Raw genomic sequence first — 27,220 nt, 5'->3', positions numbered from 1 at the left:
GCATTCTCCTCTTCAACCAGAGAGAGAAACCAAATCAAAACTATGAATACACCAGTTTCTCTGTACAATTCTGTGTTGTTTGTTTGGCTTAGTATCCACTTTGCTGTTCCAGATGGGAGTGTGCGAGAGTGTCTGTTGAAGGAGTGAGTGGCTGGTGGTACAGGGGTACCATCTAGGGAGACATGGGACACACAAACCTGAGTCTCAGTGAGGAGATGAGTGCTGCCTATCTACAGCAGACACACAGGCTTCTCTACACTGAACAGAGTCTCCGTGAGGAGACGAGCGCTGCCTATCAGTACAGCAATACAGCTCTGCAGTGTTGAGTTCTTTCCTGTAGACCTCTATAGAGCTCTGCAATGTGGACTTCTCTTTCCTATAGACCGCTATAGAGCCTTTACATAAGAATATAAATTAAACAGAGGCAGCTATAAACATTTCACCCACTGATCACAGAACGATACAATTTGTAATTATTCTGTACAGGACAGTGAGGACACAGCCCCGGACCGCTGTCCCACAGCCTCCCATCAGCTTCACTCTCCACACTGAAACTGAAGCAACCTTTCTGAAAACAGGCCAAACAAAACACAGGAGAGCAAAACACCCCGAACCTGCCCCAAGAACAAGAACAACAACAACATTATTAACAAGACAGAAGCTCTGCGGCCGTGACAACAGTTTGTAAATAAGCCCTGAAAAGTACCAAGTCGGACACTTAATTTCAACAAAGCGATTTCTCTCAGTACCCCCCACCTCCTCTCTTTTCTAAGAGTTTGCTGAACTTATTCACAATGGAATATACACCCTCACAGAATATCAAAAACAAAAACACCTCTCCTGCTACACGTACCCCTCCCCAGGTCCAGGACAGACCCCCCCCCCCCCCCCCACTACACGTACCCTTCCCCCGGCCCGGGACCCCCCCCCCCCCCCCCCTTATGGTAAGTAAGCCCCCACACGCAGTCGTCATGGACATGAGAGCACTGCTGTAGGACAGGCAGGGCTGAGTACCAATGCAGCTGCAGCTCCCCCACATTGATATCAGCCGCAGCATCGAGTGGCCAACTGAGGCTCAAACCAAATATCTTGAGCCATGGTCTCCTGCTCCCCTGTAATATCTAACTGCGGATTTGCATGTACAAGGTGTATTCAGAGTACCCTCTGTAGAGCAGTGAAGCTGGGGCTGCTGTAGCTCCCTGCAGAGTATCACTGAGCTACAGTGCTCTCCTACCACACCCAAACAGGCTTGTGTGAATCAACCTGCACCTCTGATGAGAAAATCTTCTGTAAAAAAAAAAAAAAAATTAAAATTGTGGCAGATCTGACTTGAGAGAAAAAAAAAAAAAAAGTTTAGATTGGGCTCATTCTAACAACATGGGGGTGGTTTAGCTAATAAAGTGACCAGCCCAGCCATGTGTCCTCCTTCTTTCCTTCCACCTCAATTGTCCCACCTGCTCTTCTTGCGCTTGGGGGGATCTGGGATAGCAAAACTGTCTTCCTTGCTGGCGTCGCCCCTCTCGCTCTCACACCACCTCTCCCCTCCCCTCTCACTCCCCCTTTCGTTCCCCCTCTCCCCTCCCCTCTCGTTCCCCCTCTCCCCTCCCCTCTCGTTCCCCCTCTCACTCCCTCTTTCGTTCCCCCTCTCCCCTCCCCTTTCATTCCCCCTCCCTCCCCCCCTCTCATTCCCCCTCCCTCCCCCCCTCTCTCCTCCCCTGTCGCTGCTCCCTCTCTCCCCCCGGCCCTCCCTGTCTCTCCGGCTGCTCTCCCCGTTGCGACTTTCTCCGTGGCGGCTGCTGCTGCCGTATCCCGCTCCCTGTCGGCTGGAGTCTGCATGTCGCTCCCTGTCTCCGTGGCGATCCCTGTCTGCGTGGCGGTCCCTGTCTGCGTGGCGCCCCCTGCTGTCTCCGTGGCGCTCCTTGCTGGCCTCTCGCGGGGCAGGGGGAGGGGGTTCTGGGACGGCGTAGCTCTCGGGGAGGGAGCGGAGGGTCCCGGCGCTGGAGAAGCCTGTCATCCTGCCCCCCGGTGCCAGGGAGCCTGGAGCACCCCCCGAGGGCGTGGCCTGCAGCCTCTCCTGGCCTGGCCCCCCCTGGGGTGTCCCCGTGGGCACGGAGCTCAGGCTGCCCGCGCTGGTCCAGCCCTCGGAGCTGCTGTTGGCAGGGGTCAGCTTCGGAGGGAAACCCGAGGCCGCTACAAACTGGTTCTTGAACTGAGACTGTCGACAGAAACAAGAAAACAAAATCAGAACCAAAACAGGCCCGGCTCCAGGACAGCGGCGGAGGTCCGATTCGGACTTCTTTCAATGCGTTATTCTGCGGGCTGCAATGCAAAATTGCAGTGCTGAAACAACGTATGTTTAAAATCACCCACAACTATAAAACACTCAATACTTTTCTAAAGTTAAAAAAAACAAATAAAATTTCAGTGACAGAACGTTTCCAACAGACACTGAAAAATACCTAGTCATTTAATGTATTATGTTTCTTTTGGTATTTCTAAACGTATTATTTTAAATAAATAAAATGTGGCACTTCATATTGAACAGCGCCTCCTAGTGTTTAGTGGGGTTCTTAACATTGTTTCTTTTGATGGGGGGTCAAGGGGGAAAGGGCAAAACACACATAAGGAAAAAACTGTACTGCTGTGAAAGGAAGACAGGTTCTTAGAGAGCTCTTTGTCATTGATACGGAGTGCAGATCTACAGTCTCAGCGATATTCTGAGCGGATAGGTTCCAGTGGGGAGGGCACTGTGATTGCGGTGGAGGAGTGCGGTGTGCTCTTCACCTGGAAAGCAGCCTTCATCGCTGACATGCGGTCCCCCATGGCTCCGGAAGTAGGCCTGTACGCTTCATAGTTGCTCATCACAGCACTGCCACTGCACTCCTGTGGAGAAACGACTCAGTAATGCACAGAGACATACGCTCAGAGGAAATGCACATCACGTTCCAGTGAAATCAGAAATTCCAGGAGTCTCTGACATCTTGTTAGACCTAGCATCATTATCACTGCCTCCTTTAGTACTAACCAAAGCTTTAAAATGATGTCTTCTTACCTCTTATTACACTAGCAATGTGATCATTGCTCTCCTTTTTAACAGGAGTATGAACCAACGCTTTATTAAACAGTTTACATTCCTCTTATCGCCATGAGCAAACTTCTTTATTAAATCTATAGAGCCATATACAAAAAATATATATTTTTCACTAACGAATTAGAAATGGTGTGATATGAGTGAATGCATCTCCAGGGTGTGTGTGTGTGTGCGTGTGTGTGAGTGAATGCATCTCCAGGGTGTGTGTGTGTGTGCGTGTGTGTGAGTGAATGCATCTCCAGGGTGTGGGTGTGTGTGTGTGTGTGTGAGTGAGTGAATGCATCTCCAGGGTGTGTATGTGTGTGAGTGAGTGAATGCAACTCCAGGGTGTGTGTGTGTGTGTGTGTGTGTGTGTGTGTGTGTGTATACATCTCCAGGGTGTGTGTGTGTGTATATGTGTGTGTGTGTGAGTGAATGCATCTCCAGGGTGTGTGTGTGTGAGTGAGTGAATGCATCTCCAGGGTGTGTGTGTGTGTGTGTGTGAATGAATGCATCTCCAGGGTGTGTGTCTGTGTGTGTGTGTGTGTGAGTGAATGCATCTCCAGGGTGTGTGTGTGTGTGTGAATGCATCTCCAGGGTGTGTGTGTGTGTGCGTGTGTGTGAGTGAATGCATCTCCAGGGTGTGTGTGTGTGTGCGTGTGTGTGAGTGAATGCATCTCCAGGGTGTGTGTGTGTGTGCGTGTGTGTGAGTGAATGCATCTCCAGGGTGTGGGTGTGTGTGTGTGTGTGTGAGTGAGTGAATGCATCTCCAGGGTGTGTATGTGTGTGAGTGAGTGAATGCAACTCCAGGGTGTGTGTGTGTGTGTGTGTGTGTGTGTGTGTGTGTATACATCTCCAGGGTGTGTGTGTGTGTATATGTGTGTGTGTGTGAGTGAATGCATCTCCAGGGTGTGTGTGTGTGAGTGAGTGAATGCATCTCCAGGGTGTGTGTGTGTGTGTGTGTGAATGAATGCATCTCCAGGGTGTGTGTCTGTGTGTGTGTGTGTGTGAGTGAATGCATCTCCAGGGTGTGTGTGTGTGTGTGAATGCATCTCCAGGGTGTGTGTGTGTGTGTGTGAATGCATCTCCAGGGTGTGTGTGTGTGTGTGTGTGTGTGTGTGAATGCATCTCCAGGGTGTGTGTGTGTGTGTGTGAATGCATCTCCAGGGTGTGTGTGTGTGTGTGAGTGAGTGAATGCATCTCCAGGGGGTGTGTCTGTGTGTGTGTGTGTGTGAGCGAATGCATCTCCAGGGTGTGTGTGTGTGTGTGAATGCATCTCCAGGGGGTGTGTGTGTGTGTGTGAATGCATCTCCAGGGGGTGTGTGTGTGTGTGTGTGAATGCATCTCCAGGGTGTGTGTGTGTGAGTGAGTGAATGCATCTCCAGGGTGTGTGTGTGTGTGTGTGTGAATGCATCTCCAGGGTGTGTGTGTGAGTGAGTGAGTGAATGCATCTCCAGGGTGTGTGTGTGTGAGTGAGTGAATGCATCTCCAGGGTGTGTGTGTGTGTGTGTGTGTGTGTGTGTGTGTGTGTGTGTGTGTGTGTGTGAATGCATCTCCAGTGTGTGTGTGTGTGTGTGTGTGTGTGTGTGTGTGTGTGTGAGTGAATGCATCTCCAGGGGGTGTGGGGGTGTGTGTGTGTGTGTGTGTGTGTGTGTGAATGCATCTCCAGGGTGTGTGTGTGAGTGAATGCATCTCCAGGGTGTGTGTGTGTGTATATGTGTGTGTGTGTGTGTGAATGCATCTCCAGGGTGTGTGTGTGAGTGAGAGTGAATGCATCTCCAGGGTGTGTGTGTGTGTGTGTGTGTGTGTGTGTGTGTGTGAATGCATCTCCAGGGTGTGTGTGTGTGAGTGAGTGAATGCATCTCCACGGTGTGTGTGTGTGTGTGTGTGTGTGTGTGTGTATGCATGCATCTCCAGGGTGTGTGTGTGTGAATGCATCTCCAGGGTGTGTGTGTGTGAATGCATCTCCAGGGTGTTTCTGTGTGAAGGCTGCAGTGTTTGTGAAGGGCTCTTACCGAGGTGTCTGCTCCCAGGCCAGGCCTCTCCCTGTACCCCAGCCCCCCGCCTCCGATGTTCAGCTTCTTCCCTTTCCCTCCTTTGAATCGGGACTTCCGGAACCAGGGGTTCTGCAGAGAGACAGGACAGCATTAACCCCAGAGAGGGCACCGGGCTTCAGGACAGACTTTATCATGAACCTTCAGGACTGCTGGCGGGTGTGCGGACAGCTAGGCTTAGAGGCCAGATCCTGGTACCTTAGATCTTAGTCTCTATATTTATCTTATCTGAATTAATCCAGTGCATCAGAAAAAGCCTGTTTCCAACGCATCTGCACAGCACCCATGTTTTACCAGTATACACCAGTCAAGCAGACTGACACTTCAGCAAATGGTCAATCTGTATTCCTGGAAATAATGCAAGAACTGTGCTGGAATGTTGGATTACACAGCTTTCAAACAGCTGTGCTTGCAGAACTGTCCCCAGTGCCATCAGTTGTGTAGACAGGTCTGCACAGTGCGACACTGGGGCTCACAGCCTGAGTGAAGACAGGAGCAAGCTGGGAGCTCGAGGAACGTCTTAGAGGAAAACAAAAATCAAGAGTCCAAGGTGAGGGCCAATGCCAATTCCAATTCCAATTCCTTTAAATGAATTGGAAGTTATATTTTAGAGATATAATAATTGTTGGGATTATTCAACTGCTTTCATTTTTAGCCAATTTAATTCACTAACAGCGACTTCAATTTCGGTAATTTGTTGCCACTGTGAGAAGCTCATTAATAAAAAGTCGCCAATTGCAATGTTGATCAATGAGGTGTTGGAATGAATTAAAAGGGAACAGAATTGGAATTAACCCAACCCTGATAGTGTCTAGGGGTAATTCATCCCTGCTGATCAAAACAGCAGAGGAGCCAAACTCACAAACACAACTTCAGGGAATGAGTGTGAGGAATCCAAGCCCACCCGTCCCCTCCCCTCCACCACCCCGACCCCCGTCCGCTCCCTACCTGCATGGCCAGGTCCATCAGCTCCTTGCTCACGCTCTGGTTGGCTCCCTCCAGATTGCGGACCAGGTCTCCTGCGAAGGTGGTGTCCTTGTGTGTCAGCAGGGTGTGCGCCACGCCCTTCACCCCCGCTCGCCCCGTACGCCCGATTCGGTGGGTGTGCGTGTCGATGTCACGGGCCACGTCGTAATTCACCACGGTCTTGATGGAGGGGATGTCCAGACCACGGGCTGAGAGACAGGCACAAAACAAACAGCATCACACACACTGCCAGCAAGGACCAGCCCAGCCTGAGGCTGCAGAACACACAGCATCACACACACTGCCAGCAAGGACCAGCCCAGCCTGAGGCTGCAGAACACACAGCATCACACACACTGCCAGCAAGGACCAGCCCAGCCTGAGGCTGCAGAACACACAGCATCACACACACTGCCAGCAAGGACCAGCCCAGCCTGAGGCTGCAGAACACACAGCATCACACACACTGCCAGCAAGGACCAGCCCAGCCTGAGGCTGCAGAACACACAGCATCACACACACTACCACCCCAGCCTGAGGCTGCATCACACACAGCATCACACACACTGCCAGCAAGAACCAGCCCAGCCTGAGGCTGCATCACACACAGCATCACACACACTGCCAGCAAGGACCAGCCCAGCCTGAGGCTGCAGAACACACAGCATCACACACACTACCACCCCAGCCTGAGGCTGCATCACACACAGCATCACACACACTGCCAGCAAGAACCAGCCCAGCCTGAGGCTGCATCACACACAGCATCACACACACTGCCAGCAAGAACCAGCCCAGCCTGAGGCTGCATCACACACAGCATCACACACACTACCAGCCCAGCCTGAGGCTGCAGAACACACAGCATCACACACACTACCAGCCCAGCCTGAGGCTGCATCACACACACTGCCAGCAAGAACCAGCCCAGCCTGAGGCTGCATCACACACAGCATCACACACACTGCCAGCAAGAACCAGCCCAGCCTGAGGCTGCATCACACACAGCATCACACACACTGCCAGCAAGAACCAGCCCAGCCTGAGGCTGCATCACACACAGCATCACACACACTGCCAGCAAGAACCAGCCCAGCCTGAGGCTGCATCACACACAGCATCACACACACTGCCAGCAAGGACCAGCCCAGCCTGAGGCTGCAGAACACACAGCATCACACACACTGCCAGCAAGGACCAGCCCAGCCTAAGGCTGCATCACACACAGCACCACACACACTGCCAGCAAGGACCAGCCCAGCCTGAGGCTGCAGAACACACAGCATCACACACACTGCCAGCAAGGACCAGCCCAGCCTAAGGCTGCATCACACACAGCACCACACACACTGCCAGCAAGGACCAGCCCAGCCTGAGGCTGCAGAACACACAGCATCACACACACTGCCAGCAAGAACCAGCCCAGCCTGAGGCTGCAGAACACACAGCATCACACACACTGCCAGCAAGGACCAGCCCAGCCTGAGGCTGCAGAACACACAGCATCACACACACTGCCAGCAAGGACCAGCCCAGCCTGAGGCTGCAGAAAACACAGCATCACACACACTGCCAGCAAGAACCAGCCACACTCTGATAAGGGTCTATTCTTGTTAGTGGATGGGGCATTCATATAGTCAGTTCATAAGTCTGCCCTCATCGGGGGAGAGGAACTACATGCAGGTAGGAAAGTTGTGTGTGTAAATAAGAAAGCAATTTGTTTTATTTACTTGAAGAACCGACCACAATGGAAATGGTAAGTTTGTTAATAAAACTGAATAATATCAGGTTTAGAACAGACGGTAGGAAGACTTCTTCACACAGTTACAAATGCATGGACTCCTAATAAGACTCCTATTGCACAGCAGTTTCACCCATTCCATGTGTTACTACAAACTTGATTAGCAGCAGTGTGTTGGTAACAAGCTCAGTTGTGTGTCTTATTAAACTCACAGTAAAACCAGAAATGGATCAAACTGCTTTGCAATGGGAGTCCATATTTCCATCCCTGCAGTCCCAAACAGAAAGACATACAGACACACACACAGACGGACCCCAGCAGTCTCTCACCTGCCACATCGGTGGCTACCAGCACAGGCAGGCAGGCAGACAGACAGAGAGACAGACAGACAGACAGACAGACAGGCAGGCAGGCATGCAGACAGACACATAGACAGACAGGCAGACAGACAGACCCCAGTGGTCTCTCACCTGCCACATCGGTGGCTACCAGCACAGGCAGGCAGGCAGACAGACAGACAACAGACTGACAGACACACACACAGACAGACACGCAGACAGACAGGCAGAAAGACACGCAGACAGACAGACAGACAGACAGACCCCAGCGGTCTCTCACCTGCCACGTCGGTGGCTACCAGCACAGGCAGGCAGGCAGGCAGACAGAGAGAAAGACAGACAGACAGACAGACAGACAGACATACAGACAGGCAGGCAGGCCCCAGTGGTCTCTCACCTGCCACGTCGGTGGCTACCAGCACAGGCAGGCTCTTGTTCTTGAAGTCCGAGATGACCTTGTTCCGCTCGCTCTGGTCCAGGTCCCCGTGCAGCATCCCGATTGTCCAGCCCTCCTGGTTCAGGTTGGTGGCCAGCTCTTCACAGTTCGCCTTCTTGGTGACGAAGATGAGCACCGAGCCGGCGGAGGTGAACTCCACCAAGCGCCGGGTCAGCCAGCCCCACTTCTCCAGCCCGCTGGGCATGACCTCCACCAGCTGGGTCACGTCCTCGTTGGCCTACAGGGGGCAGAGCAACATGCTGCTGAGATCCACTCTGCCAGGGTTTCACTAGGGGATGATCAGCTCTTATCTCACACACCACCATCACTCGAGTTCTTACAATACATAGTGATCAGGGATGGAAAGAAGGATCCTATTGCATTGCAGATTCACCCATATTACGAGTCTGCAATGGGAGTCTTATTTCCATCCCTAGTTCTCGTTATAAACAGCAAAGCTAATTTTAATGTGATTATTTCCATCTGAATTAAGACATTTCAGGTGGCTGTATCACATCACTATCAGGTCTAATGTAATTTCAGGGCGCTGCAGAAGTTACAACAGGATCTGTGCCCTGTGTTTACACATCAATGAGTGAGCTCGTCCCCATTTGTACAGCAGCGGCTTCACACATTCCACAAGGAACCCCGGGAATATCCAGCGCAGATCTGAGCCGGCTGTCCCAAACATAGTGTAGAAAAGCTCACTGCTGTTTTATTGTTATTTAAACCCTTGGGCTACTTAATAAGCATTTAGGTTCACGTTCATGTCAGCTCTAGAACTGACAGCTCCAGCTCATCTGTCCCATAAAGGTATTGTACGCATCTCTTTTACAACCACATTTGGGGACAGGATCAGGTTTGGTGTTGATTCCTCTTTTTCAAATCCAATTCCTTTTTAAAATCAATTCCAACACATCATCGATTAAACTTGCAATTTGCAGTATTCTGATAAAATAAGTTTCTCACAGTGGCAACACATTACTTACTTTCTTCAGTCATTGTGAGTCAATTAAATTGTCTTCAAATGAAAGTTGTTGAATTATTATGTCTCGAAAATATAAATTCCAATCCCTTCAAAGGCATTGGAACTGATATTAAAAAGGAATTGGAATTGAAAAACAGAAAAGGACCCCAACCCTGGTCAGGATATAGCGCCTCAAAAACTGACAAAAAACAACCCCAGGGATCAGAAATAATGCACCCAGCCCCTACCCTCTCCCCAGCTTCCCCTCTCCCTGCCCCCCCGGCCGTACCTCCCCAATGTCTCCCTGCACCACGCGGACGGGGTCCACCAGGATGTCTCGGGCCAGCCTCTCAATCTTCTTGCGGAAGGTGGCGCTGAACAGAAGGGCTGAGAGAAGCACAGAGGCAGTAAATCAGTAAACAGAGTCAAATGCAATGGTAGTCTTATTCCCATCCCTGTGCAGTGCTGTTGAAACAAAGTGTAGGCAATTCAAACCCTGCTAGCAATTTCTGCCGGAGGAAATCTAACTGCCTGTGCAAGTCTGCTGTGATTCAACAGCTGATACACAGATACGATTCTGCTCTCCGTAAAGGGAGGAATCATTCCTTATAGGAGGGGACGACCCCAAGCTGAGTATCTGTGTTTGTTCACAAGCTGTTTCTGGATTTCCAGTGTTCGAGATTAGCAATGCACTGAAGCACTGAGCATCACAGTGCAAGAGAACCCATCCCTTCCCTGCACAATTAAATAAGGTTTGGTATTATTGAAACTGGTCACCACTGTTTACGTAGCCTGTTCTCAAGTTTCAAAACCATTTCAAACCTTAGAGAAAGAAAACAGATAGCAAATCTTTAACAGTGCTTGAAGAAAGCCCAAGTTCTGCAATGTAACTCGTAAGGTGCAAGACTCACTCTGTCTGTCCGGTCGAACGTGACTGGCAACCGATCGGACCTGGTATTCTGCAAAACAAAAGAATGACATCCATGCTGATCTTCACTGGCCAGGGGAGCCACGGGGTTCCCTGGCACCAGAAGAAACCCCTCCCCAAATAAGCAGCACAATGTAACAGGCTTCAGAAGGTAGATACAATCGGCAGTGTTAGTAAAAGTAAGTAATAGTCACAGTGGGTTACTTTGCAAACTAACGTTTACTCCAGAACAGAGAACTCAAAATTGCCTATATAAATGGATCACTTTTATATCTGCTCTTCATAATTATGATTATGCAAAATCCACAGAGAAGCACAATATAGGGAACTAACACAATGAAAAAAGTACATCTAACATTCAGAAACTGCGACACAGTTTAGTAAGCAATACAGAAGACTCTGGTAACATGAAGGGAAATGCACGACGTGCCGAGCTGTATCTCCGAGTTGCTCAACATCTGGTAAAACAAACTGAAGCGTTGACATGTTTAACCTTGAAATTCTAACAGCGACTGAAAGCTGGTCGGAAATATAACAGAGAGTGAGGGCTGACAAACGCAGAGGGGCGAAGTCTTTATTCACTCACTGATCACTGAGTTACCTGCAGAGAACCACTGTGTTTATACCACATGGAATTAATTAACCATTTACTTATGATGAAAGACTGAATTTTAGTTTGATCGATTAGACATGGCCTTTGCTGTGGGGAGCTCTGAATTCACAGCGTATTGTGATGTCGCAGAGCTACAACCGGCAGGCGTGATATAAAAGTGAATGCTGGGTATCGATGACAGGTTGCTCACCGAAGCCCATATCAAACATGCGGTCAGCCTCATCGAACACCAGGTAGGTGACCCTCTGCAGAGACGTGGCCTTCTTCTTCACATGGTCAATGAGGCGCCCCTGCGGAGGAGAGCCACGCAGTGAGACACGCACACACACACACAGCTGGTACCCCAATAGAAAGAATTGGGGTTAAAAATATTGCATTGGTCATTCCAAAATACACACACAGAATCAGAGCAGAACGACCGCCCTTAAACAGCATCTTGAGCCACTGCAGAGTTCAGTGTGAGCTCAGGTAGTCACACCTGCACTGCCACCATTAAAACTCTGGTGTCATCTCATTCCCAGTATCAAACTGGGGCTTCAGTCAGTTCCAGCAGCAGTCTACAATGTGGAACACATTGTTATTCAGTTGCTATGCACCAAGTGATCTGCGCATGCACGATTTAAAACTGCCTCTCCCTCCAACATCTTTCCCATTGGAAGCTCGTTGGAGAGATGCCTTCAGTCCTAACTGGGACAGACAGACAGACAGACACATCTGCTGCTGATGGAATGAGTCCAATTTCATCTCTTTCAAGACAGTCCCAGTCAGGGCAAATGGAAAGTTGGCATTAGTGAGCTCAAAAGTAAAAGCTGAAATGGATCAAACTGCTGTTCAATGTGACTGCCACAATCCTGGGTTTATTGTTATTTAAACCCAGAACACATTTAGGTAAATTATTGACATGACCAGGTAAGTGCCAGGAGTTTGAACAATCAGGCCCCTGGTGAATCTGCTCTGAATGAACGGATTCTCATCATAGCATGAATACGGCTCAGCTGTGAGTCTGTATGGTTACTATCACAAGTTCTACATGCAGAATAAGGGAGCCACAATTTATTTAGTGTCAACTCCTGACCATGAAATAATATATTTAACTGAAGGTGTAAGGAAACTAATTTAATGTCTGCAAATGAGTGTGCGCAATACCAATTGCTATGTTAGTAAGTTTCCATTTACTGATTCCAATATTCAAAAGTTCCACACCTATAGCTTAAGCATTTACTGTTTGACACAACAAATGTGGCACCTAGCTTTAAAAAGAAATCAGATGACGTCAGATCAGTTACCTAATTCTGTGGGAGATTGCTCAGGTACGGTGATGGTCTTTTGTCAGGAGAGGATTCAGGCAGCTTGTCTCACTCGCACTAATGAGGGCCTGTCTTATAGATCTTACCTAACTGCATGTGTGTGGAGCTGAACCCGTGAACTCAGCTTCCACAATGTTTACAAAGGTACTGGGTGCAGCAGGGCTAGTGTGAGTTTCAAGCGCTGGTGGCATCCCCCCACTGGCCTGCAGCAGGTTTGCTCTTTGCTCCCGGACAGCAGGGATACTCACCGGGGTGCAGACCACGATCTCGGCCCCCTCCTGGAGAGCCTTGGCCTGCTCCCACATGCTGCCGCCTCCGTACACGGCCACGGAGCGCAGGTTATAGGCCTTCCCGAAACGCTTGCACTCCGCGTGGATCTGGGGAGGAGGAGAGACAGGCATGCAGCATTCATTAGCACTGCCGAGACCCAGGCACATGTTAAAATGTGTGGTACACAGACAGCCTTCACTATACCACCTGCTGTAGGCAAGTGTCTACAGTAAACAGGACAGTAAAGTTACTGCAGTAAATGGAAGCCTTAGTTCCTCAAGAACAGCTGCCTAGTCCTCTGGATGTATGTAAAGCTCCCGGGATGAAGGTGTGAACTCCCCCTCCATAGCCCCCAGCGCTGGCTGCCCTCACCTGCTGGCACAGCTCTCTGGTGGGGCACACAATGACGGCGATGGGCCCATCTCCTGGCTGCAGCTCCTTCTGGTCCATGATGTGCACCAGCATGGGCCAGATGAAGGCAGCAGTCTTCCCGCTGCCTGTCTTGGCAATGCCGATCATGTCCCTGCCGTTCAGCGCAATGGGAACGCCCTGCACATGGGACAAGGAGACACAGGAAGCCGTCAGCGCCCACGCTTTCCAAAAAGAACAAAAACTCCCTTTGAAGTTTCCTCCGACGGGATTGCAGTGCCAGGCAGCTCTATGCTTTTCCAGGAACCACAATTAATGCTTCAGTCAGGCTTGATGCGCACAGCTTTAGAATACAGGGGGTTCCACGGAAAACCTCCCCGGTGATATAAATTATGTGCTTACCTGGCACTGGATGGGGGTGGGCTTGGTGTACTCCGACTTGCGGATCTGGTGCATGAGCTGCTCGTCGAAGCCGAAGTGTGCAAAGCTGGTGCAGGGTTTAGGTGGGGCTGCACCGGAGATCTGCGAGCACACAACACAACACACGCCTTAGAGCTCCCCTCCCACACAACACAACACAACACACGCCTCAGAGCTGCCCTCCCACACAACACAACACATGCCTCAGAGCTGCCCTCCCACACCACATGCCTCAGAGCTGCCCTCCCACACCACACAACACACGCCTTAGAGCTCCCCTCCCACACCACACACAGGCAGGGAGGCTGGCACACATACCCGCAGGTTCAGCTTCTGCCTCAGATCCACCACCTGGTCGGGGGTGAGGCTGGCCAGCTCCTCGTGCTCCTCAAAGAAGTTCTTCTCAAAGGGGGGGTAATCGATCTGGAGAGAGAAACACAGACACACTGTCAGTCAGAAACACCATCACTGCGGACAGCGTGACTCCGTACAGTACAAAAAAATCAAGACTTAAAAACCACCGGACAGAACGACAATCCATTAGCTTGTGCGTTGCAATACCTCGGAGTGGTCAATAGGGGGCAGCGGGCAGATAATTCTCTTGGCGGGGGCGATGGGGTTCCCGTCACTGTCGTACTCGATAGAATCCTCCTCCTCGTCCGCAATCACCCCCGCCATTGGGTTCTCAGACATGTAGCGGAAATAGGCCTCCTGCAGGGGGAGACAGAGAGGCAGAGCTCACAGTCAGAGCAGCGCAGACACAGGGCCAACACTGCACTGTGCAGAGTCAAATTAACATTTATGTTAGTTCCATGTAAAAGACAGAAAGGGAAAATGTTAGGAAAACATGAATGTGTCCAACTGGACTGTATAAGAGAGTGTCTTTGTACTGTGAACTGCAAACAGCGGTCACAAAGACTTTGCAGAATTTAGAGACATGGCAAGCAGAGTGTGAGAAAGAAAATGGGTGTAATTTAAGGCCAGGAGACTGGGACCTTATAAAACAAAATGTAGCCTGTTCTCATAGGAACACTGCGGGATATGCATCCTGTAGAAAGATCTAGACACGTGCTAGAATGGGAGATAATATTAGGAATGAAATTAAACTGTGTGTTAAATGCATAAAGGCATAAAACCGTACGATGAGATACCGATATAAAACGAAGAGGTTTGTGCAATGCATTGAATTTCTCCGGTCTTGCCTGAAAGAGAATTCCACAGTTCAGGTAATATTTATCAATTATTTTGTAACTGTTAAAGCTAGGTGACCAATATGTTCTGTCTAGGAGTATATTTGCAATAACTGTGTTGTTCCTGTACTGTATGTAACCGTGGGTGTTAAATTTTAATAAATTACTGTAATTTGATTTTTAACATTTACCATTGTTCAAGACTTGTCATTGATATTTAATAATTCATATTAAATAACTATTCATTAATAATACAAGGTTTATGATATTTGATATAACTAGAAATAAACAATACCACAATACCCTACGCTGTCAGTGTTATAAACACAGTTTCTGTAACTGAGTGTGTATGCTCTTACAGTGAAATGGATTATCAGTGCTGTGGTTTGAATGTATTATTTAGTCCTCTGTATTGAGGGGCATGTTATTACTCACTACATCATGTCAACAGATCTTAACCTTTCTACTTAACCTGCACTGAAACCTCAAAATCATAATGCATCCAGACCCCAGGGTCACTACATCATGTCAACAGATCTTAACCTTTCTACTTAACCTGCACTGAAACCTCAAAATCATAATGCATCCAGAACCCAGGGTCACTACATCATGTCAACAGATCTTAGCCTTTCTACTTAACCTGCACTGAAACCTCAAAATCATAATGCATCCAGACCCCAGCACCCTGCCTTGCTGATCCATGCAGATACTATTAATGAGATCAGGTTTGCTGATCCACACTGATACTCTGTTAATGAGATCAGGTTTGCTGATCCACACTGATACTCTGTTAATGAGATCAGGTTTGCTGATCCACACTGATACTCTGTTAATGAGATCAGGTTTGCTGATCCACACTGATACTCTGTTAATGAGATCAGGTTTGCTGATCCACACTGATACTCTGTTAATGAGATCAGGTTTGCTGATCCACACTGATACTCTGTTAATGAGAACAAGTTTGCTGATCCACACTGATACTCTGTTAATGAGATCAGGTTTGCTGATCCACACTGATACTCTGTTAATGAGATCAGGTTTGCTGATCCACACTGATACTCTGTTAATGAGAACAGGTTTGCTGATCCACACTGATATTCTGTTAATGAGAACAGGTTTGCTGATCCACACTGATACTCTGTTAATGAGGAGATCAGGTTTGCTGATCCACACTGATACTCTGTTAATGAGATCAGGTTTGCTGATCCACACTGATACTCTGTTAATGAGATCAGGTTTGCTGATCCACACTGATACTCTGTTAATGAGATCAGGTTTGCTGATCCACACTGATACTCTGTTAATGAGATCAGGTTTGCTGATCCACACTGATACTCTGTTAATGAGATCAGGTTTGCTGATCCACACTGATACTCTGTTAATGAGATCAGGTTTGCTGATCCACACTGATACTCTGTTAATGAGATCAGGTTTGCTGATCCACACTGATACTCTGTTAATGAGAACAGGTTTGCTGATCCACACTGATACTCTGTTAATGAGAATAGGTTTGCTGATCCACACTGATACTCTGTTAATGAGAACAGGTTTGCTGATCCACACTGATACTCTGTTAATGAGAACAGGTTTGCTGATCCACGTCGATGCTCTCCAGCTCATCACAGGCCTGCAGGAGTAATGCAGTACGAGAGGGTACCTCTGTCCGCCGGGCTGGGAGAAACTTTAGGCTTGTCTTTTTTTTTTTTTTTTTTTTAAGATAAAAATCTAACATTAAAGAATAAGTAGCAGGGTTCAGAAAAAGAGTGTTACCCGTCCCCATGTGCTGCTACAACTGTGTAAATACAGCGTTACCCATCCCCACGTGCTGCTACAACTGTGTAAATACAGCGTTACCCGTCCCCACGTGCTGCTACAACTGTGTAAATACAGCATTACCCGTCCCCACGTGCTGCTACAACTGTGTAAATACAGCGTTACCCGTCCCCACGTGCCGCTACAACTGTGTAAATAACGCATCAGTCATTTTTCTTTTCATTGTTAACATCCCGACAATTTTTTACACTTAGAACTTTAAAGTTTGTTTCAAAACTCTTTTCAAAATGTCTGCTCTAGTGCACTGGGGTTTGAGATCTGTCCTCTAATCACTGCAGGAAAAGCAATTACCACATCAATGATCGTTATTGCTGTGTTACCTGTTTGACAATGTGGGCAATAATCCTTACACTAGCAGTGCCCTAGAGCGGACATTCTGAAGACCTTTGAAACAGACTAAAGTTAGAAATGTAAAAAGCTGTCAGGATCTTAATGAAAATTATTTAAACAGTTGTAGCAACACGTGGGAATGTGGAACGCTAGATTTTTTGTAAACCCCGCTATTCTAGCAAAAACACATTTGAGAGCTCAATTCAAAATGAGAACCTGCTGTTTTCAATTATTTTGTTTGCAGATACAGAAGTGAAGAGTTTTCAAGATTACACTGAAAACATTTTACCAGTTTATTTTCATTATATGTTATGTGTCATTTAATACATGTGCCTACATTCTTACTGGTGGGCAACAGTAATGAAAAAAAAATGATGCTTTTAAACAAACATATTCTAATAATAATACGAATTAAGCAAGCTTTGAGAGAAGGGTGCAAAAATACCAATAAAAGATACAATAATAAGAATAATACTCTAACAATGCAAATGCTTTTGGAATGTTTCTGTGTGAGAATATGGAAGAAATGCTGTGTGTCACACTCACATGATCATCTTCCTCCTCAATGTCATCGCGAATACCCCTGGAAAAAACAAGCAGAGAAACAAGCTTCCCTGCAACTCGGCCCTCAATCAACAGCTCCCCGTCCCCGTCCCCACCACAACACAGACCTGGCACAGCGCCTCACACTGGGGAGGTAGGGAAGTGCAGCACACAGCAACCTAGCACATTCACAAAGGCTGCCCCCTCTCTCCCTCCCCACAGTGACGAGGCACAGCTGCTGTAAGATCAGTGGCAGAGCCTGGTAATCCATACAATTAAATGAACTCCCAGAAAGCACCTTTATCAGGTGTGGTACCTTTATTCACACATACATAATAATAATAATAATAATAATAATAATAATAATAATAATAATAATAAACAAGCCCACCAATGTTCTCTGTGCTGAACTGAGTGCTGTTGATTTAGGCAAGGATTGAATCGTGCTGCATCACCAGAATTGAATTTTTCTCAACTGAAGTATGAACCAGCCTTTTAGCTAGCTGTAAAGCTGAAGGAACACAGAGCCACTTTTTCAGAATCAGCGGCTTGAAACCTGGTTTCAGGAGACCAGGAGACCTAATTTGAGGCAAATCTGCGGTATCAAGTCTCCCCAGGTGTGCCGTGCAGTGGCCTTAAACCGAGTCTCCTGAAAAAAGCCACAAAATAGCTTTGTGCTCCCTCAGCTGAACTGTGAAGAGACTCTGTCCAGCAACTAAAGAGCGAGGTACTCCAACAGGGGCAACTCAACTGCACAGCGAGCACAGAAAATGGTACTTAGTTAATACAGGGTCGAAAAATAATCTACAAGACCTGAGAGACCTGAGGGACCTGAGAGACCTGAGAGACCTCAGAGACTTCAGAGACCCAAGAGACCTAAGAAACCTTAGAGATCCCAGAGATCCCAGAGACCTCAGAGATCCCAGAGACCCGAGAGATCCCAGAGACCTGAGGGACCTCAAAGACCTCAGAGACTCGAAGGACCTCAGAGACCCAAGGGACCTCAGAGACCCGAGGGACTCGAGAGACCTGAGAGACCTCAGAGAACACACCTTCAAGCTAACTGCAAAACCAGGAATGCAACTCAAGAAAAGTCTCATTTCCATGCCTACAGTTTATACACAGTTTAACACTGAATCACTGCATGTATAAAGGCCTGGACACTCCCATGGCATTGACTGTGTAGCTTAGCAAGCAGTACAAGCGTGTCACCGTACTGCTGAATAAACTGAACCCCTGTGCTGCTCAACACTGACCAATCTACACATTCCTGAATATAAAACAGATCTCATTCAGCTCATTGAATAATCTGGTTTGCCCAAAAAATATATATTATACTAATAATACTAATAATAATACTAATAATAACATGAGGCATCTAATGTGAATGCCCTGTTTCTAACAAGCACAATCTGTTATTCTGAAGACTTACTTTGTACTTTTCTTTTCTTTGTCTTTTTCTTCAAGTCTTCTCATATCTTTGGCAGCCTGGTCCTGGACTCAACAACAGGGAGAGAAAACAATCAGCCCACAGCCATAGGGAGCGGGTGGGTGGGGACTGAACTACAAAACCTTTCAGGGGGGCAATACTGTAATCACTGTAATTCCCTATGCATTAGAGAATAAAGCATTGTATACCAACACTGTTTGAACTGTCAATGTAAAATTACATTTACAACAATACCAATGTAAAGACTATAAACCCTAAATGAAGTCTACTTTTTAACCCTTGAATCTATTAAATGCAGACGTACAGCCCTAGCCAGTGCTGACGGTACGGTTCAGCATCCTGCACTGAGTGCACCCATCTAGAATTCTCTTTTAAACGTGAAATCGGGCCGTACACAATGTGCCTGTATTAACAAGCAGGGTGGCACGCATGCGCCTCCACTGTACCCTGTTGCCTGGCACGGTGATTAAGGAGCCCCTGTGCGGGAATGCTGCTCTACCGTACCTCCACTTCAGCCATGAAGGCATCCAGGGGGTCTTCCTCGCTGTCCGAGCCCCCGGTTCTGTTCTGGAACTGCTGCCGAGTCGGGGAGTTCTCAGCAGGGATGTAGGGCAGGTCCATACTGCTGGAGTCCTCCTCATCATCCTCAAAGTACCTGCAGAGAGTCACACGCAGAGAGTCACACGCAGAGAGTCACACGCGGAGTCACAGATACACACGCACAGTCACGCAGAGAAACACACACACACAGTGTCACAGACATACAGTCACAGTCACACAACATTGCAGTCACACAGAAATAGAGTCACACAGAGATAAACACAGTCACACAGAGTCACAGAGACAGTCACACAGAGAGTCACAGAGAATCACACACAGAGTCAGAGACACACAGTCACACACAGAGTCACAGACACACAGTTACAGAGACACACACAGAGTCATGCACAGAGAAACACACACACACACACAGAGAAACAGAGTCACGCAGAGTGTCAAATAGCCACATGCCGACACACTGTGGTGTGCTTTAAGCTGTCTGATATCCAGGTAACTATATCAAAACTATATGATTTTGCTTTTACTATAGCGGTGTTACAGTTTAGCGTTTAAACACTAAACACATTTTAACCCTTTAGGACTTTATGGAAACATTCTCTGAAATAGAAGCTCATGTATTAATAAGCATGTACATCGATATTAACCATGCCAGTGTAAGGGTTATGTATTTGATATTCATTATCCATCTCACTCTACTCCACACACAATGGTGTTGTACACCTACGATCTCATTCTCATTGTTCTCTACTGTTCCCTGGATTGCAGTGCTTATCTCCCGATACAGGAGCAGTGACGCAGACACTCACGCGTTCTCCTCGTCCAGGTTGGCTCTCTTTGACCCAATCTTATAGAACGCTGGGAGCTGCTGCCCCTTCCCATAGACCCCCGTTGACGGGGGCGGGAAAGCAGAGTGGGACCCCTTCTGGGCTTTGGGCTCCTCCTTCTTCCCCGAGGCCAGGGCAAACCCCCCAAAACCAAAGCCACGCTTGCCCCCTGACCCGCCTTTATTCCAGTTCATGGCTCCTGTGCAGTTGAGTGAAGCTGAAAGAGGGAGAGAGAGAGAAGAGAGTTAGCAAATCAATCGTGAGCTTCACTGAAATCTTTAGCTCTTTCAGCACTACTGAAATTAGCAAATTTGCCCGTCCTTCTATGGGTGTTCATAAAAAAAGACGATATACTCATCCACAACTTCAACATAATTCTATACCCTACTCTTAAACTATAAGAAACTAAATCAGGCAGACACCTTCAGCTGGTGCCTTTGTGTGCCGAAGCACTGGTCTGGTTGACATCTCTTGCAGTTTTGAGTCCATTGCCAGCTTTCTTGTACTCTGTAAAGCTCCTTTATACGAATCCAGCCATGAAAGAAGCTAGTGGTCCATTCTATGATCTCAGTACACGAGATGCTCCGATGCGTACAGTGGGGTAGGTACAGTACTACGGGACACATGCAATTTGCCAATTTTAAAGCAATTAGAAATTTGAACCCCAACTAACACAGCTGTAGTTCCCTTTGCATCTTTGTGGGAGCCAGCACAGGTTTTATTATGATCCGATTCAGATTTATTCTTACACTGTCGGTGCAACGCTGCTTTTCTTACAGTCATTTGTGTGAAGAGCTTGTGTGTCACAGTCTCTCTGACGCTGGAATAAGATGAACAGCAGCAACAACACAACGCTGCCCGCAGGCAGTCCGCCAGGAATACTGAGCAACCAACTCCTTTTTGACTGACATGATTCTCAAATTAGGAAACAAACATAACAGGAGGCTGTGTGGTCCAGTGGTTAAAGAAAAGGGCTTGTAACCAGAAGGTCCCCGGTTCAAATCCCACCTCAGCCACTGACTCATTGTGTGACCCTGAGCAAGTCACTTAACCTCCTTGTGCTCCGTCTTTCGGGTGAGACGTAGTTGTAAGTGACTCTGCAGTTGATGCATAGTTCCCACACCCTAGTCTCTGTAAGTCGCCTTGGATAAAGGCGTCTGCTAAATAAACAAATAATAAGAGCAGGTGTGTCGGGTTACCAGGCGTCCCGGGAAAACTGGGATTATCCCCGTTTCCAGCCTTCATTTTTTGCCCCAGGCAAAAACAATTAAATTGTTAAATCATCCCGGTTTTGTTTGCATTCACATTTTTTATAAGTACAAAACTGTAAGAAATGTAAAATATTTAAATATTTATCAATATTCCCAACAACATTATTTGAAATATTTATATTTAGAATTGTATCAAAAAAAGTTATTTGAAATATTCAAATTCAATATTTATCAAAGGTCTGATACATATACACCCAATGTTTCATGTTTTAATTATTATTGTTATTATACTTATTTTAACAGCTTCGGGAGTTGCTGCAGCTTCAATGAACTGAAGAAAATAAATTAAATCCGGGAAGCTGGTAACCCTACAGATTAGATACTGTCTGGATTATGAGAAGGGTGTGTTTGTCAATGATAATCAATGGCCGATCAACACCACGGACAGGCAACTGCTGAAAACGAGCCCGCCCCCTGAACTGGTGATTTCAGTTCGTATTTTATTTATTTATTTATTTAAGAAAAGCCCATCCGTTTACAGTACTGTGCACGGCTTGGCATCATTGTTATATTTTGCATTCTATGAAAACACAATACGGACCCTTTATAAATTTACAGAAGTGTTTAATACCCGCTTTACCCAACCCCCTCCCTCATTTAATTCGGTTTGCCACACAACTAGAACGAGGGCCTATCTGAAGAAATAGCAAATACGCAGCCGAGGAGAACTGAAGTGAACAGTATTTGAGTCCTTCTGGTTACGTTTGGCTGGACACCCGTGTGTTAAACACTGTTATGCTTTCAGCGATTTTTTGGAAATCTCACGCACCACACAGTCTGCATTTTTTTTATGACCGTGTCGCCAACTTTGTGCTCTTTTGTCTGCCGTGTAATATATTTGTTTGCATTTCATTCGTTAATAAATACCCATTGGTTCACTAACATCTCTTCTAGTTCCGAACAAACGCCACAATGTGCACTTTAACCCCCGAAATTAAACATGTATTACCTGTTTGCCAGTGTGCGACTCTTGTTTATATCAAAAAATCCGCGATCCGTCCTCAGGCTGTGTTCTACGTCACGGCAAACTTGTGTACGACATCACGGTTGAACATTACGTCACATATGAGCGACACGAGGTCATCCATTCCGGTTGTTTTTAAGTATTATTATTATTATTATTATTATTATTATTATTATTAGAAAATATACATTAAACATGTATATGATATATATTATGTGCTGATATATTGTTTGCCTACATCTTGGTAATATTTCAGTAATAGATTTAGAATAGATCAGATATTATTATTATTATTATTATTATTATTATTATTATTATTTATTTCTTAGCAGACTTACAATTGTTACAAGATATCACATTATACATTATTTCACATTATACAGATATCACATTATTTCTACATACAATTACCCATTTATACAGTTGGGTTTTTACTGGAGCAATCTAGGTAAAGTACCTTGCTCAAGGACACAGCAGCAGTGTCCCCCACTGGGGATTGAACCCACAACCCTCCAGTCAAGAGTCCAGAGCCCTAACCACTACTCCACACTGCTGCCCTATGTAAGAACAAGAAAAGGCCATTCGTCCCCTCTACGCTCGTCCCTTGTTAGCACACCATTCTCCCTACTGGGGGGAACTCATTTAACAGAACAGAATTAGTATTTTATAAATGTGTGATTAGGGTCAGGCTGTACCAATCCTCCCTCTCTTGCGGGGTTAGTGTCAGGGTGTGGGCTATACCAATCCTCCCTCTCTTGCGGGGTTCGGGTCAGGGTGTGGGCTATACCAATCCTCCCTCTCTTGCGGGGTTCGGGTCAGGGTGTGGGCTATACCATTCCTCCCTCTCTTGCAGGGTTAGTGTCAGGGTGTGGGCTATACCAATCCTCCCTCTCTTGCGGGGTTCGGGTCAGGGTGTGGGCTATACCATTCCTCCCTCTCTTGCAGGGTTAGTGTCAGGGTGTGGGCTATACCAATCCCCCCTCTCTTGCAGGGTTAGGGTCAAGGTATGGGCTATACCAATCCTACCTCTTTTGCAAGGTTAGTGTCAGGGTGTGGGCTATACCAATCCTCCCTCACTTGCAGGGTTAGTGTCAGGGTGTGGGCTATACCAATCCTCCCTCACTTGCAGGGTTAGTGTCAGGGTGTGGGCTATACCAATCCTCCCTCACTTGCAGGGTTAGTGTCAGGGTGTGGGCTATACCAATCCTCCCTCACTTGCAGGGTTAGTGTCAGGGTGTGGGCTATACCAATCCTCCCTCACTTGCAGGGTTAGTGTCAGGGTTTGGGCTATACCAATCCTCCCTCTCTAGCAGGGTTAGGGTCAGGGTGTGGGCTATACCATTCCTCCCTCACTTGCAGGGTTAGTGTCAGGGTGTGGGCTATACCAATCCTCCCTCTCTAGCAGGGTTAGGGTCAAGGTATGGGCTATATTATTATTTGTTTATTTAGCAGACGCCTTTATCCAAGGCGACTTACAGAGACTAGGGTGTGTGAACTATGCATCAGCTGCAGAGTCACTTACAATTACATCTCACCTGAAAGACGGAGCACAAGGAGGTTAAGTGACTTGCTCAGGGTCACACAATGAGTCAGCGGCTGAGGTGGGATTTGAACCGGGGACCTCCTGGTTACAAGCCCTTTGCTTTAACCACTGGACCACACAGCCTCCTAAACCAATCCTACCTCTTTTGCCAGGTTAGTGTCAGGGTGTGGGCTATACCATTCCTCCCTCTCTTGCGGGGTTAGTGTCAGGGTGTGGGCTATACCAATTGTCCCTCTCTTGCGGGGTTCGGGTCAGGGTGTGGGCTATACCAATCCTCCCTCTCTTGCAGGGTTAGGGTCAAGGTATGGGCTATACCAATCCTACCTCTTTTGCGGGGTTCTGTCTCATGTATTGCTGTAAATTAGAGTTCAAACAGTGACCAGCACTGATTCAATTGGACAGGCTTTTTCAAGAGACTCTACTGTAACATTATGAAGTCAGTAGACCCATATAATATACTGTATATGTATGTATTTGTAAAAAACAAACAAACAAACAAATACAATATTTTTAATGAGAAAAATTAAAAAATGGTTAGTATTGACTTGTGCCCAGTGCTCTGTACAGCTTGTGCAGACTCTGTGTTATTCACTCAGTCAGTGCTCTGTACAGCTTGTGCAGACTCTGTGTTATTCACTCAGTCAGTGCTCTGTACAGCTTGTGCAGACTCTGTGTTATTCACTCAGTCAGTGCTCTGTACAGCTTGTGCAGACTCTGTGTTATTCACTCAGTCAGTGCTCTGTACAGCTTGTGCAGACTGTGTTATTCACTCAGTCAGTGCTCTGTACAGCTTGTGCAGACTCTGTGTTATTCACTCAGTCAGTGCTCTGTACAGCTTGTGCAGACTCTGTGTTATTCACTCAGTCAGTGCTCTGTACAGCTTGTGCAGACTCTGTGTTATTCACTCAGTCAGTGCTCTGTACAGCTTGTGCAGACTCTGTGTTATTCACTCAGTCAGTGCTCTGTACAGCTTGTGCAGACTCTGTGTTATTCACTCAGTCAGTGCTCTGTACAGCTTGTGCAGACTCTGTGTTATTCACTCAACGGGTGCGCTGTACAGCTTGTGCAGACTGTGTGTTTTCATGGTAATACTTTTTCATCAGCCCATGAGAGTCGCACAGGATGCGGGCAGCTGCCAAGACGAGCCTCAAAATATGATTTACAGATAAGCGATCGAATAGACAGTCGGGATTCAGCGACTGCCAGTCCGTCATTGACCAATAGGTGGCACCTCTGTTGTCCCTTCCCGAGCGGCAGGTCGGTGTACGGCTTTGCGGTACAAACATAAATAAAAGAGTCAGGCTTAGAGACAGACAGGTGCGGTGAGTTTGGGAAACTCGGACCGAGACGGGGGTATAAATATCACAATATCACATATATAAATATCGCACGCTCTCAACAGCTTCAGAAATGAAGATTAATGATGTACCAGTTTATCAAAGCTGTCAAAGGCTCAGTGATTGCAGTACGCTGTGCCCCCTGCAGATGCTGCTGGAGAAGCTGAACGGCACGGTGCCCTGCCTGCTGGACACCAGTACCATCCCCCTTGAGGAGCTCCGCTTGGGGGCTGACCCCGGAGCCTGTGGACTGCACCCCACCAAAGGAGAGCCCAGCCCGCACCCCTACAACCGCACATTCAGCACACACTTCCACAGCTTCGTGGAGCTTTGTCTGCAGAGGGATCCCGAGAGGAGGTGGAACCCCAAACCTGACCCAGCCTGCGCAGAGCAGAGCCCAAACCTGACCCAGCCTGTGCAGAGCAGAGCCCAAACCTGACCCAGCCTGTGCAGAGCAGAGCCCAAATCTGACCCAGCCTGTGCAGAGCAGAGCCCAAACCTGACCAATCCTGAGCAGAGCAGAGCCCAAACCTGACCCAGCCTGAGCAGAGCAGAGCCCAAACCTGACCCAGCCTGAGCAGAGCAGAGCCCAAACCTGACCCAGCCTGTGCAGAGCAGAGCCCAAACCTGACCAATCCTGAGCAGAGCAGAGCCCAAACCTGACCCAGCCTGAGCAGAGCAGAGCCCAAACCTGACCAATCCTGAGCAGAGCAGAGCCCAAACCTGACCCAGCCTGAGCAAAGCAGAGCCCAAACCTGGGGAGTGCACACACAGTAGAACCAAGTACAAAAGCGAAGAAACTCAGCCAATAGTTTGTCTGTCAGACCCCGGGTTGAACCCTGCCCGATACTGCGTTTCCTTGTTCATTTAGCTAAACAGGGCCAATGTTTAATTGAGACTGTGGTGATTTAATTCTAGCACCTCTAGTGGTGTGGCTGTCTCAGTGTGCCCGTGTCTTCTGCACGGACGACTGTTATTGCGTGTTTTTGCAGATTAAGCGGCGTGCCTCAGCCACACTCCCCGAGCTGCTCCGTCCTGTCTCCCCCATCACACACTTTGAGTGTGCCCAACCTCACGACTCCCCCGGGTGACCAGTCTGAGCCAGCTGGAGGACTGGGACTGGGACTGCTGAGAGAGGAGGGGGAGGGAGACTGAACAAGCTAGAGGTTATAGGACAGGGGAGGAGGGAGGGGGGAGACTGAGCCAACTGGAGGACGGACTTCTGGGAGAAGAGAGGAGAAAGGGGGACTGCTCGTTTTCAGAGGGGGGGTCAGGGAAGGGAGCCAGCTGGACATGGGTGACTGGGATTAGTGAGGAGGGAGTGAAAACAGCAGGATCCCTACCTGACACCCTCATCCACACTAAGCTGAAGAGAGGGAGCGCGGAAGAGCGAGGTCATAATGCTCGTTACTAAAGCAGGCTGCTGTGAGACAGAGGCGGAGAGAGGAGGAACGGCAGCAGTATTGACGAATCATTGAAACCTGGCTCTGACTTTTTGTTTCCCCATCTTCTCGATCTCTGCTAACAAAGCTTTGAATACAGTAAACTCAAATTCCTCCTCCGTCACTTCTTTGTCTTTTTTTTCCCGTCGACTACTAAGTTTTTTTACATACAATGTTAAATGGTAATTTCTGAATCACAAGATATTCAGTAGTATTAGCAATACATGCTTTTGAGGAGGAGTCTTTAACAATGACAAACTAATTATATTCTTTGTAATAACCCCTAAAGCACAGTGACTGTCAGCCTGTGTCTCGAAGACGTTCAGAGCTGAGTTGCACAGCTTTGGCCCTCAAGGTCCCTTCCAGTCCAGGTCTTTGTTCCAAGCAGGTGCTAAATTATCTTGAGACAAATTATTTCAGGCCCTGATTAGAATGGATCACAAAGGCAGAGTT

The 27,220-nt window shown here is 47.6% G+C and overlaps 1 protein-coding gene across 1 annotated transcript; it reads right to left on the bottom strand.

Moving 5' to 3' along the window:
- Positions 1-1,291: 1,291 nt before the first annotated feature.
- Positions 1,292-22,369, bottom strand: LOC117435098 (ATP-dependent RNA helicase DDX42-like). Its single transcript, XM_059002872.1, has 20 exons — positions 22,349-22,369; positions 20,193-20,427; positions 19,330-19,480; positions 18,808-18,869; positions 17,379-17,415; positions 14,041-14,190; positions 13,798-13,902; positions 13,462-13,581; positions 13,063-13,239; positions 12,669-12,797; positions 11,304-11,403; positions 10,484-10,531; positions 9,862-9,959; positions 8,567-8,843; positions 6,073-6,299; positions 5,086-5,196; positions 2,785-2,883; positions 1,627-2,215; positions 1,533-1,549; positions 1,292-1,501 (listed from the first exon to the last, which is right to left on the bottom strand). The coding sequence occupies exons 1-20, from the start codon at positions 22,350-22,352 to the stop codon at positions 1,442-1,444; spliced, it is 2,796 nt and encodes a 931-aa protein (XP_058858855.1). The 5' UTR covers positions 22,353-22,369; the 3' UTR covers positions 1,292-1,441.
- Positions 22,370-27,220: the final 4,851 nt, after the last annotated feature.

The sequence above is a fragment of the Acipenser ruthenus genome, chromosome 28, assembly GCF_902713425.1.
Source record: "Acipenser ruthenus chromosome 28, fAciRut3.2 maternal haplotype, whole genome shotgun sequence".
NCBI classification, from domain to species: Eukaryota; Metazoa; Chordata; class Actinopteri; order Acipenseriformes; family Acipenseridae; genus Acipenser; species Acipenser ruthenus.
Note: the sequence above shows the minus strand (reverse complement) of the source record. Positions and strands in the feature narration are given on the sequence as shown.